At 45.5% G+C, this 13,261-nt stretch overlaps 1 protein-coding gene across 1 annotated transcript in view; it reads left to right on the top strand.

Moving 5' to 3' along the window:
• The window catches only part of B4GALT5 (beta-1,4-galactosyltransferase 5), a 71,795-nt gene extending 60,509 nt beyond the window's left edge, over positions 1 to 11,286 (top strand). The window contains exons 3-9 of the mRNA XM_052650581.1: positions 1,669 to 1,782; positions 2,745 to 2,869; positions 3,971 to 4,087; positions 4,710 to 4,897; positions 5,834 to 5,956; positions 9,582 to 9,683; positions 10,576 to 11,286. Coding sequence (XP_052506541.1) covers positions 1,669 to 1,782; positions 2,745 to 2,869; positions 3,971 to 4,087; positions 4,710 to 4,897; positions 5,834 to 5,956; positions 9,582 to 9,683; positions 10,576 to 10,723 — 917 coding nt within the window. The 3' untranslated portion in view covers positions 10,724 to 11,286. The remainder of the gene's footprint in view (positions 1 to 1,668; positions 1,783 to 2,744; positions 2,870 to 3,970; positions 4,088 to 4,709; positions 4,898 to 5,833; positions 5,957 to 9,581; positions 9,684 to 10,575) is intronic.
• The last annotated feature ends 1,975 nt before the right edge of the window (positions 11,287 to 13,261 follow it).

The raw sequence follows: 13,261 nt of genomic DNA, 5'->3' as shown, positions 1-13,261 counted from the left end.
CTGGACTTACAGGCCCACAGGACTCTAGAAGGAAGTGGAACAGCACCTTTACAATTCCAAAGGAAAATTTATCTCCAGCCTAGAATTCTGTAAAACCCATGTATCAACTGAGGAAGAATAAAAATAATCAGATATCCAGGGTTTCAAAATCACTTCCGTTTCCCCCCTTTTAGGAAGCCACTGGAAGAATGTGCTTTACCAAGTGAAAACAAAGAAGTTGAAGTTAGGAAAACTGAGGTTCGACACTCTAGGGAGATGAACGGACTCCCCTGGCCACTGATGAAGGGAGATCCCAGAGTAGCCCGAGTGGGTCAGGAAGACCCGTCCACATTGGAGTGGGTTGGGAGGCGCTGGACCTTCTTAGCAAGAGGAAGACCCGATGCCTGTGTCTTGAGGGGAAGTGAAGTGGCGAAGGGCAAGACATCCACTTGTCATCATTCCACGTAAAACGAAGCAAACAGGAAAACAAGACAATTAATCCAGGGGGCAGAAAACTTGGCAGGAAAGGAAATGTAATCATCCTTTCCACATGTCTCAGCAACAGAGAATGTTTATTGAATCATCATAATAAAAATACTGAAGATTGTCCTAACCACAATTAGCATGTCTCACTGTAGGGATACTGGAGGATGGGAAGGGTATGTTTGTGGTGGGGGCAGGGGAGGAAGGGTACAAAATCTTCATCCCCCATAGTGAAAAGTTAACAGACCTAAAAATGAAGCATCAAGATCAACTGTATACCATAAAAAAGAACAAAACTGTGCCATTTGTAGAGATGTGGATAGACCTAGAGGGGTGTGGGGTGAATTAGGAGATGTGGGATTGACATATATATATATACTACTGATACTATGTATAAAATGGATAACTAATAAGAACCTACTTTATAGCACAGCGAACGCTACTCAGTGCTCTGTGGTGAACTAAATGGGAAGGAAATCCAAAAAAAAGAGGGGATAATGTAAATGGATACCTGGTTGACTTTGCTGTACAGCAGAAACTAACACAACATTGTAAAGCAAGTATACCACAATAATGAAAAAAAAGACACCCCTCAAAAAAGAAAAGACTGGCTGTATAGGCTGATAGAGATAAATACTAAGGTATGCATGTATGTACATGTTAGTTGCTCAGTTGTGTCCGACTTTTTGCAACCCCATGGACTGTAGCCCACCAGGCTCCCCTGTCCATGCGATCCTCCAGGCAAGAATACTAGAGTGAGTAGCCATTCTCTTCTCCGGGGAATCTTCCAACCCAGGGATCGAACCCAAGTCTCTTGCATTGCAGGCAGATTCGTTACCATCTGAGCCACCAGGGAAGCCCAAAATACTAAGGTAGTTGATTAACAGAAGTGAGAGCATTTCCTTTCAGAAAGGCATGGGAGGGAATGCTGGTTTCTCTTTTTCAGTTATGTTGCAGGGTTGTTTGACTATGAACTGACTGCATATAAAACTATAACAACAGTGAGAATAGAAACACTGGTGAAACAGTATCATCTGATTAACATTTCTATTGATGTATTCAAATTTCAGCTGAAGGGCTAAGTCAGCATCCTGCCTCACCGAAAGATAATGACTTAGAAAAATCCTTGTTTGGTGGGCATCTGAGAATTGCAGAGATGAAGACTTGTACCAATAGGAGCTGCCTTTTCTTTTCTTCCCTCTCTAGATTATCCTCTCGACTTGAACCACAGCGAATCCTTCCTACAGACCACGACTTTTCTTCCTGAAGACTTCACCTACTTTGCAAACCATACCTGTCCCGAAAGGCTCCCTTCCATGAGTGAGTAGAGTGCTTGCTTATCTTCCTCTGCTTTTAAAACCGATGTCCTTCTATTTGATTAAAATAAGAGGGAGAGTGTTCTTGATCTCTCGATATGTCTACTTACAGAGAGATTGCAAGCTCCCCCTGGTCCTTGGAAATAGGAACTATGAAGGTTGCATGTGTCCTGGCTCCTCGGCAGCCCTTCTGCAGGGTTGCCTCTGTTCTGGTGCCATTTCCCACCACATTTTTCACTCTTTGCTTTACATGTTCCACTTCCTTTGTAACTTGAGGTCTGTTAAGATATCCTTGAGAAAGTGTAGGCAACCAGCTTTGTCTTTTACTGTAAATCTCACACTGATTGTATAACTCATTTAATATGAGGGAAGTTATTTTCTTAACAAAGTGCTGGTTAAGAAAAATTCTTGCATCTTTTCTTTCTCTTCCTTTTTCCTCTTCCCCTTCCCTTCCCCTTCCCTTCTTAGAATCTCGTGTGTAATCTAGAGCAATGACAGTGTACTCTTACACCTTTCCTGTGCTTTGGGGCTTCTTGGACTGTCTTCTTCCTGACTTGAGTTCGAGATGATGCATGTTCTGAGTTTGGCCATGACCAGTCAGGGTCACTGATCAGTGAATCAGGACAGCGTGTCTGCACTCGGCTCTGGAGCACACAGAGATGCTACCAAGCTCAGCTGCTTTTCTCCTTCCTCTTTGAGAAGTTCAGCTGCTTTTGTACTTTTGTACATTTCTTTCTACATCTTTGGTGGAAGCAGAACTCCCAAGTCTTTATTTCTTGGTTTGCCGCTTTACCCAGAAATAGGGATGAACTGAAACCCAATGGGTTGGGAAGCAGACGTAGGGACCCCCTATCCTTGTTAAAAAACACAACCCACTGAAAAAGCACTGATCCACGCCAGAGATTACAACCCTGAACGTAGGAATTTCGTGGCCTCTTACTATTTTTTTCTCCTATCTCTGTTCAGAGGGCCCGATAGACATAAACATGAGTGAGATTGGAATGGATGCCATCCATGAACTCTTCTCTAAAGACCCAACCATCAAGCTGGGCGGTCACTGGAAGCCGTCGGATTGTGTGCCTCGATGGAAGGTAGGGTGGGGTCAGACCCCAGGTGCTGGGAAGCCTACCTGGACTTGCTGTCATGTCAGTCACCCTGGATTCCACTCTGACACTTTGTAATTTGCACCCTACTTACCACTTACTGCAAAGGATTTGCATCTGATGGGAACATAATGGAGGAGTGGGTTTCCCTGAGGACTCTGCTGTAGCCGCAGACATACGCATTGTTCTGGTCACTGAACCAGGACCCTTTTTCTTCCTTCCAGGAACATTGGCTAAGCTGTGGGGGAAGAGGGGTGGTGGGTCTCTCCTGATAGATTTGCAGAAGCCATCTTCACAAATTCAGTGCTTTGTGCTTTATTTGGCATTATTGCCAAGAATCTGGTGGAGTAAAAAGCAGAACTATCTAGCCTGTGAGAATTGTTTAGTTTTTTTTCTGCATGACTGTAATCAGGAGACATCAGTAGTGTGGCTCAAGCTTGACAGTGACTTAAGTCAATTCTTTCAACAAGTATTTAGTAAAGTGCTTATTCCCTGCCAGCCCTGTGAGATGCTATAGTACAGCAGCCATCAAGCAGATCTGGAACAAAGCAGTGTTTCCGCTCCATCACTGGGATATAAAATCAACTTAATGACCAGCGTTAAATATATATATATAGATGTTTTTTCATGTCAGTTAAAATTATTCATTTAGTATATGTTGATAATATGGGGCTTCCCAGGTGGCTCAGATGGTAAAGAATCCACTTGCAATGTGGGACAACCCCTGGGTCGGGAAGATCCCCTGGAGAAGGGAATGGCTACCCACTCCAGTATTCTTGCCTGGAGAATATACAAGACACAGAACAAGGCTTTGCTCTCATATATAGGAGTGTTAAGACATCTCACCTACCCTCCTAATCTCTTAGTCTAGTGGTTGGGACAAGGACACCCACATTGTTCTAAAACAAGCTGCGCTAGAATAAAGAAACAGGAGATACTATTGACATAAAGGGTGACTGCAGAGAAGTGGAGGGTAAGGCAACTCCCTGGAGGCCCCCAAGCGAGCCAGGCTCCAGTGCTGAGAGAGCAGTGGGAGCAGTTGAGGGGACTCGCTGACCGGGTGGCCTCTGTCGCTATGACCTGCTGCAGGTGGCCATCCTTGTCCCCTTCCGGAACCGCCACGAGCACCTCCCGGTCCTGCTCCGACACCTCATTCCCATGCTCCAGCGCCAGCGCCTGCAGTTTGCGTTTTATGTGGTGGAGCAAGTGAGTGGCCCTTTCTTCTCTCTTCTTTCTTTTCCAAGACTACTATTGAGAGAGTGTCAAGCTGATCCGTCCTTGGGGTTAAGAGCCCATAAGATCGAAAACTCACGATTGAGTGGCTCTGTGTGGGGCAGGGAGCAGAGGGTGTCCTGCGCTCCTCCGTGGAGATGTTCAGTACTAGCAGGTCTGAGTGCTGCCTGGAGCTTCGTTTACCCTTGAACAAAGGCCTCTTGTGGGCTGGTTTTGCTGGAACTGCTTTGGGTATTGTCTTTACATTTCAGACCCAGGAAGTTCCCAGGAGATAAGGGGCTGCAGGGAGAAATGGCTGTGTTGTTCTTCCTTCCGTGTAGTGGGTTGGGTACCCTTCTAAATGCCATTACACAGCTGACTCTCTGCCTTCAAAAGGCCTTGGGAGAGAGAGGCTTAGGTTTATCCTTATTACCCTTTTTTATTCCTGAGGAAGTTGAGGCCAGAGGTCAAGTGATGGTGAGTCAGTGATGAACCAGGCAGGACCCACCACCCTTCTGGCCCAGTGATCTCTCAGTAAGCTCCCTTTTAGGCAGGGCTGAGGCAGCAAAGATTCTTCTTCAAGAGTCCTTTAAAAATAAAGTTCTGCTTCTTTTAGGTTGGCACCCAACCCTTTAATCGAGCAATGCTTTTTAATGTGGGTTTTCAAGAAGCAATGAAGGACCTGGACTGGGACTGCCTCATTTTTCATGACGTGGATCACATACCAGAAAGTGATCGTAACTATTATGGATGTGGACAGATGCCAAGGCACTTTGCAACTAAACTGGATAAGTATATGTATCTGTGAGTATTATTTCCTTTTAATTAAAGAGGTTAAATTTAGAAGGATGATGAAAGGTGCAAGGATGACCAAATCAAATTAGCTCCAATGTGAATCGCAATCTACTGATGAATGGATAAACGAAATGTAGTATATCCATCCATATGATGGAATGCTATTTGGCAATAAGAAGAAATGAAGTACTGATCTATGTGACAGCCTGGATGAACCTAGAAAACGTTATGCTCAGTGAAAGACAACTAGCTACGAAAGACCGAGTCTTATATGATTCAGTTTGTATAAAATGTCCAGAATAGGCAAATCTGTAGAGACAGAAGGAAGAACAGTGGTTGTATAGGGTTGAGGAGAGTAGGGAGAAATGAGTGACTGACTGCTGATGTTGGGTACAAGGCTCCTAGGGTCGGGGAGGGGCGGTGATGAAATTGATTAACACTGATTGTGGCCATGGTTGCAAATCTCCATGAACATATATTTAAAAAAGCCACTGAATTTTACACCTTAAATAAGTAAATTAGGGACTTCTCTGGTGGTCCAGTGGCTAAGACTCCATGCCCCCAATGTGGGGGACCAAGGTTTGATCCCTGGTCAGGAGACTAGATCCCACATACTTCAACAAAGATCAAAGACCCCACCTGCTACACTCAGACCAAACCAATCAATCAATAAATATTTTTAAAAAATAATAAATGGGTAAGTTATATGGTATGTCAGTTCTGTCTCAATAAAGCTGTGATTTAAAAAAAAAAAATCAGTTAGAAAAGAAATTTACTTGGGTTGATGCATTTGGCCTGAGGAAACCATTTCAGGTGGTTCGGGGCAGTAGCACAGAGTATTGTTTTACTTAAGACTTAGTTCTCCCATGAGATGGCCTGTTCTACGGGGGAAAAAGAGAACACCCTTTCATGCACGGATAATTGATGCCATACATCTCCTTTTAGGCTTCCTTATACTGAGTTCTTTGGCGGAGTGAGCGGCTTAACAGTGGAACAGTTTCGGAAGATCAATGGCTTTCCTAATGCGTTCTGGGGGTGGGGTGGAGAAGATGACGACCTGTGGAACAGGTATTGCCCTTCTGATGTCTTCTAGAAACGCTCCCTTAGGCTCTCCAGACTAGCACTGTCTAGTAGGAATATGACGCATTCAGTTCAGTTCAGTCGCTCAGTCGTGTCCGACTCTTTGAGACCCCATGAATCTCAGCAATCAGGCCTCCCTGTCCATCACCAACTCCCGGAGTTCACTCAAACTCAGTCCATCAAGTCGGTGATGCCATCCAGCCATCTCATCCTCTGTCGTCCCCTTCTCCTCCTGCCCCCAATCCCTCCCAGCATCAGAGTCTTTTCCAATGAGTCAACTCTTCACATGAGGTGGCCAGAGTACTGGAGTTTCAGCCTTAGCATCATTCTTTCCAAAGAACACCCAGGGCTGATGTCGTTTAGAATGGACTGGTTGGATCTCCTTGCAGTCCAAGGGACTCTCAAGAATCTTCTCCAACACAACAGTTCAAAAGCATCAATTCTTCGACGCTTAGCTTTCTTAACAGTCCAACTCTCGCATCCATACATGACCACTGGAAAAACCATAGCCTTGACTAGACAGACCTTTGTTGGCAAAGTAATGTCTCTGCTTTTGAATATGCTGTCTAGGTTGGTCATAACTTTTCTTCCAAGGAGTGTCTTTTAATTTCATGGCTGCAGTCACCATCTGCAGTGATTTTGGAGCCCGAAAAAATAGTGTCTGACACTGTTGCCACTGTTTCCCCATCTAGTTCCCATGAAGTGATGGGACCAGATGCCATGATCTTCATTTTCTGATTGTTGAGCTTTAAGCCAACTTTTTCACTCTCCTCTTTTACTTTCATCAAGAGGCTTTTTAGTTCCTCTTCACTTTCTGCCATAAGGGTGGTGTCATCTCCATATCTGAGGTTATTGATATTTCTCCCGGCAATCTTGATTCCAGCTTGTGCTTCTTCCAGCCCAGTGTTTCTCATGATGTACTCTGCATAGAAGTTAAATAAGCAGGGTGACAATATACAGCCTTGATGTACTGCTTTTCCTGTTTGGAACCAGTCTGTTGTTCCATGTCCAGTTCTAACTGTTGCTTCCTGACCTGCATATAGGTTTCTCAAGAGGCAGGTCAGGTGGTCTGGTATTCCCATGTATTTAATTTTCAATGTTCTAGTAGCTCCATTTAGAAAGATTTAAAAAAGGAAAAAGGTGAAATTAATTTATTATATTAATAAAAATATTTTAACAATTATACTTACCCGCAGTATATCCAAAACAATACCATTTCAACATGCAGTCCTATAAAATTTATTTTAATATAAAATATTGAGATATTCTACATTCATTTTTTTTCTTACTAAATCTTAGAAATCTGGTGTGTACTTTACATGCATAGCCCATTGCACTGAAACCTTCCCAAACCAGAGGTCAGATATGAGTTATATTTATACAGATTTATCCTTCCCATCAGGTTAGGCTCATATTTTAAGTCTGTAGGAACAATCTCATGTGTGAGTAGTGTCAAATAGTATTTTTGTACAGTAAGTAAATAATAGGGGCTTTCCTGGTGGCTCAGCAATAAAGAATCCACCTGCCAGTGCAGGAGATGCCAGTGCAATCCATGGGTCGGGAAGATCCCCTGGAGAAGGAAAAGGCAACCCACTCCAGTGTTCTCACCTGGGAAATCCCATAAACAGAGGAGCCTGACGGGCTACAGTCCATGGGGTCACAAAGAGCTGGACACAGCTGAGCCACTAAACAGCAGCCCAGCAACTATGCCATTTTTACATAAGGGATTTGGGCATCCTCAGATTTTAGTAACTGCAGGGAGGGTGCTGGAACCAGTCCCCCCACGTGGAGACTGAGGAACGACTATATATCACAATGAGTATAATTTGGATTCAGAGGAGGCTGGTAAAAATTCAGATAATACAGAAGTGTATAAACAAAAGGGGCTTCCCTGGTGGCTCAGCGGTAAAGAATCCACCTGCAATGCAGGAGTTGTAGGAAATGCAGGTTTGATCCCTGGGTCGAGAAGATCCCCTGGAGGAGGGCATGGCCACCCACTCCATGAACAGGAGCTTGGCAGGCTACAGTCCATAGGGTCGCCAAGAATTGGACACAACTGAAGTGACTTAGCATGCACGCACGCATATAAACAAAAGAGTGTAAGTCCTAATCCCCATTGTTATCCTGTTTCCTTCCCAGGAAGTAGCCATTTAAACAAGCAGTTTCTTTATAGTTCTTTCTATTCATACATAAACAACCTAGACACATCCCTTCTCCCCTTCCAATCATGTCAATACAGAGAGCCATTTCATTATTATTACAATTACATGGTATTTCCTTGTGTAGACAGATAGCAATTTATTTTTAATCCTCTCCTATTGATGAACAGTGTTGTTTAATTTTGAGCATCTTTTGTTCACATGAGCAAATATTTCTCAGGTTAATTTCCTGGTTGCAGAACTGCAGAGTCAAGAAGTAAATGCACTTTTAAAATTTTGATAGTTATTGTCTGATTTTCCTCCAGAAAAGATTGCAGAAGTATTGTGACCAACAGTACATAAGTGTACAAATTTTCTTACCGCACCACCTGCTTTTGGATATAAACGACCATTGAAATTTGTGCCCCATTTCAGCACAGCAGCTCCTGGACAATTCTTTCTCAGTCTGATGGGTAAAAATGGCATCTCATCCTTTTAATTTGGGTTTCTTAGGAACCTGGTGAGGATGAGCACCTTTTCCGTACTGGTTTGACTGGTTTCTGAATCTAGTTGGGCTCCCTTAGGACATCTGTTCTGCTGGCTCATCTTTTTCTTTCCCCAGCTCAGCAAGGAGTCCCTCCGGCCAGGAATGTGTGACTGGTTTTCCCCAGCACCCCCACACAATTCCAGGCACACAGTAGGCATTTCATACATATTTATCAAATGAGAGGGAGAACACATCTTCAGCCTGTCAGCCCTCCATATCCGTGGGTTCTGAATTTGAGGATTCAGCCAGCTATGGATTGGGGGGGTAGGGGTGCAGAATTCCAAAAAGTTCCAAAAATCAAAACTTGGATTTGCTCCCCGCAAGCAACTATTTACATAGCGTTGAGGCTAGAAATGATTTAAGGTCTGCTGGAGGATTTGTGGGGGTTTTATGCAGATACTATGCCATTTTGGGCTTCCCAGGTGGCTCAGAGGGTAAAGAATCCACCTGCCAATGCAGGAGACATGAGAGACACAGGTTCCATCCCTGGGTCAGGAAGATCCCCTGGAGAAGGAAATGGCAACCCACTCCAGTACTCTTGCCTGGGAAATTCTGTGGACAGAGGAGCCTGGTGGGTTACAGTCCATGGAGTCACAAACGAGTCAGACACGGCTTAGCAACTAAACAACAAACAAGCTGACCCAGAGGGGGCATGTGTGCACCTGTCTGCAGGGGGACCCACATGGTTGTACCTGTCACTGAGACCCCATGTCAAACCTAGGGAATTTTTAATTTCTCTTTTTTTTCAAAAGTTTTCATATTGTAGACTTCTTTTCTAAAACCATGAACTTATCCAGAGGGAAACTGACTTGAATATATAGATGCAAAAGAAGCACTGTTGTTCAACTTGGCGTTCCTCAGCCTTGGGATAGGTTTGGTCTCACCTGTCAGACTTGATCATTTTACCCATCTTCTTTGTCTTGGACAGAGTCCAGAATGCAGGCTATTCTGTGAGTCGGCCAGAAGGTGACACAGGGAAGTACAAGTCCATTCCTCATCACCATCGAGGAGAGGTCCAGTTTCTTGGAAGGTTAGTGCAGTTTTTTTTATTCCTCATACAAAAGTCCTATATTTCCAGGGTCCTCAAGCATTGCAGTCCCTGGGCTTGCTCCTCACCCCTTCCAAGGTCTTGTTCAGACAGTTGTTTGAGAGTTCCTGTTTATCACTCACTTAAGTGTGAGGCAGGTGTTTGGGGGCAAAATGATACTATTGGTGAAAAATGTGATTATAAGATCTTTTCAGGAAATCACTCCTCCTCCTCCTTAAGCTTTGTAGTTGTCTGCGCTGTAGCCTTCAGGGAGTTGGAGAAAAACCCTTTCGGGTCAGAGTCTGTGTAAACTCACGCTCATGTGACAGAGTTTGGCACCCTCTCTGCGAGCTCGGTTCTGGAAGGGTGTCCCTGAGCCTCTGTGTGGCTGCAGCTGCTTTATCACCCTGTACCAACCTTCAATGAAACAAACTCCAGGTCAGGCTGAGCAGAGGCGAGTGGATGGCGTGCCTCTCCAGGTCCTTGGGAGTGGCTCTTTCTGTCTTTCGTTAATTGTTGGGAGGACTGCCCTCACGACAGTCGATCCAACTGCATGAACTGTTTTCCTGGGGAGTAAGAGGGCACTGAATACAGATGGAACTTTCTCGTCCCCCCATTTAACATCTTACCTCCACTTCCCCACTCAGGGATCTCGGGTGAGCCAGTTAGGATTGTGAACCTCGGTTTCCTCCTCTGCCCAGGGGCAGGCGCGTTAAATGAAGTCCAACGGCTCGCGTGAAATAGGAGGTGTTTCCAGTTCTGATAATGGCGCGCAGCCTGGAGGAGCCTAACGGCTGATGCCCCGCCCTGCGGGGCCGGGCAGGAGCGTGGTCTCCCCGGGTTGTGCTGCTCGGGCCCCTTGCTCAGAGCCACCCCCTGTGCCCCTGCTTCACAGGTACGCTCTGCTGAGGAAGTCCAAGGAGCGGCAAGCGGTGGACGGCCTCAACAACTTGAACTACTTCGCGAACGTCACGTACGACGCCTTGTATAAAAACATTACCGTCAACTTGACACCCGAGCTGGCTCAGGTGACTGAGTACTGAGCGGAGGGGGGAACGGTCGTTGGCTTCCCCCACCGCCCCCAGGACAGCAGCCCAGGACGCGTCTCGGGGGGGGGGCGCTCCCCAGGGGAAGAGAACAGGAAACCCAGCGCCTCCTGAAGGATCACAGGGTTCAAGGAAAACAAAATGTGAACAGAGCACACGCACAAAAACGCCTTCCCCGTCCGGACCCGCCGGGGTAGAGGGAGGCGGCCGGGAACTGACCTGCCCTTTTCACAAGACCGACGTCTGTTCTGCTGCCCTCCTCCCCGGCCTCCCGCCCGGTCGTCGCCCCGTCTCAGCCACGGGCGTCCGCAACCGGAACCGGAACCGGAACCGGAACCGGAAGCGCCCCGGAGCCTCTCCCCCCGCGAGAACGGCCTGGGCAGCTTCTTGGCCTCCAGAGCAGAGAGGCAGACCCGCCGCAGGGCAGCTGTGTTTTAGGAAGAGCAAAAGGAAACTCCACACAACCATCCTTCTACATCTCTGGTGTCCCCTCTCTTTCTCTCTTTTTTCTAAATTACCTGCTTTGGGTGGGGATTGAGGGTGGAAGGGGAGGGCTTGGGGAAGAGAAATAGACATGCAACAATCACTTCTTGAAGAAGTATAATTGTAAATAAGCCATGCAAAATGCTTTTTTTTTTTTTTAAATTTAATTTTCTAGCCGGCTCCAACTCAAACCAAGGGTTTATACATCAGATCCTGTATTGGTCTGGCAGACGCAGGAACTCGGCTAAAAGGGAACGACAGCATCTCCCCGGTTGCTGTCACTGTGGAAGGGAGTGGATATAGAGCCTGTCATGGCAGAACGAAACAGTCCAGTTATTATTGCCAGTGGCCAACTTCTGCCTCACCTCCCGTCCCCTTTTCCAAAATCGTTGCTCTTGACTTTGGCTTTGGTTTTCTCTTCCCTGTTGGGCAGTCCTTCCCGGTCCCAGCCTTGTGCTGAACAGGAAGCTGTGGATAGTGCTGCCCTGCCTGAAGCAAATCCTTCAGGTGGGCCCACTGCACACTGCTGGCTCTCTCACCTTGGTGTCTCATCCTTTCCTCGGCATCAGGAGAGAGTGGGGTGTTGGTTTTTCCTACTTTCTGATTCTCTCTCTTTCTTTCGCTTGCTCTTGTGGACCGTGGCCACAGTTTCTGAAATCTGTGCCTAAATTACCAACCAACTTCAATGATTCCGCTGAATATTCCTCTTTTTGGTTCCTGGAAAGTTTTTTTTTTTTTTTTTCCGGTCAACATTATTAACTAGTATTGGGTTGACCAAAAAGCTCACTTGGGTCACTCTGTACCATGGTACGGGAAAACCCAAATGAACTTCTTGGCCAGCCCAGTATATAGAATCATGAGCAACTGAATGATGTGGAACTTAGCCAGGGAGCAGGTGACACTTGTGTGCTGCGGGTCAACTGGGATCCAGGCTAGACCAAATCAGAGCTTTGGGATTAGATTAACAAAGCTGCTGGACAGACAGACACAGGAGCCCACATGCTCCTTTCACTCCCCCGTGTGCTTTTTTGAAGTCAGATTCTAAATTGCATTTGAATTTGTGCCTCTCTGGTTTCCCCTGAGCCAAATCCCTCACCTAATAGTCCCCTTTGGCTCCTGCAGAATTCTGAGAAATACCAGGTTTCCCTCATCCTTTTCCATAAAACATATTTATGTATCCATACTAAAGAGTACTTTCTGAGGAGTACTTCATAGTTTGTTTTTTTTTTTTTTAATTGCCTTGTTTGCCTTCAGTTTCCTTAATTTTCATGGTTTACATGGATGTGTGTGTAGGGGCTATATTTGTGTATATACACATGGGTTGGGGTTTTTGCATGTGTGGGTTCCATGGACGTATGATCCCCACAAGCTGTGGGAGTGATTGGCCAGGCCTTGTTTTTTTTAATGTGTGTTCTTGTTCTTTCGAAGAAGAGAATGCTATTTAGAAAAGAAATCGCATTGCAAAGCTCTTACCAGCTCATATGAGAGAGCAGATTCCTGCCCTTGAGCACGCTGGTAAGTTGTTATAATGTTTTAAAAGAGTTTTGAGCATTTCATGCTTTAAAAGACCTTCACAGGGAACACGACACATGAAGTTCTTTTGGTTTTCCTTTTTGACGTAAGGTGCATAAAGCAATAAAAATTTCTTTCCCCCTTCCTCCATGCGCCCCCAGGCCTCTGTGCTAGCCTGGCCTCTTCTTTCTCTGAGAGCTGTGAGCTGCTTTCAGTGTGACAAAATTACGATGTCCTTTGGAAGAATTTGCCAGGGCAGACTGGTCATTGGTCAGGGATGGCCCATGTTTGAAGCCTTTCATTAGTGTATTTGCCATAAGAACAAATGCTGGCAGAAAGCTAACACCACCTGATTTGACAAAGAAAATGCTGGCTTGAGGACAAAAGGAAAAGTCTTTCCAGGGCTGGAAGTTGGGTGACTTAAATCATCTTGCAATCATGTGTGAGTTTGTTTTATCTGTGTGAAATCTCTTACTGTGCACTGTTAATCATTTATCCACTAAACTGAGTGGGGAAATGTAAAAGCAAAAAAAAAAAAAA

Source organism: Budorcas taxicolor, chromosome 13 (genome assembly GCF_023091745.1).
Source record: "Budorcas taxicolor isolate Tak-1 chromosome 13, Takin1.1, whole genome shotgun sequence".
In the NCBI taxonomy this organism is placed as follows: Eukaryota; Metazoa; Chordata; class Mammalia; order Artiodactyla; family Bovidae; genus Budorcas; species Budorcas taxicolor.
Note: the sequence above shows the minus strand (reverse complement) of the source record. Positions and strands in the feature narration are given on the sequence as shown.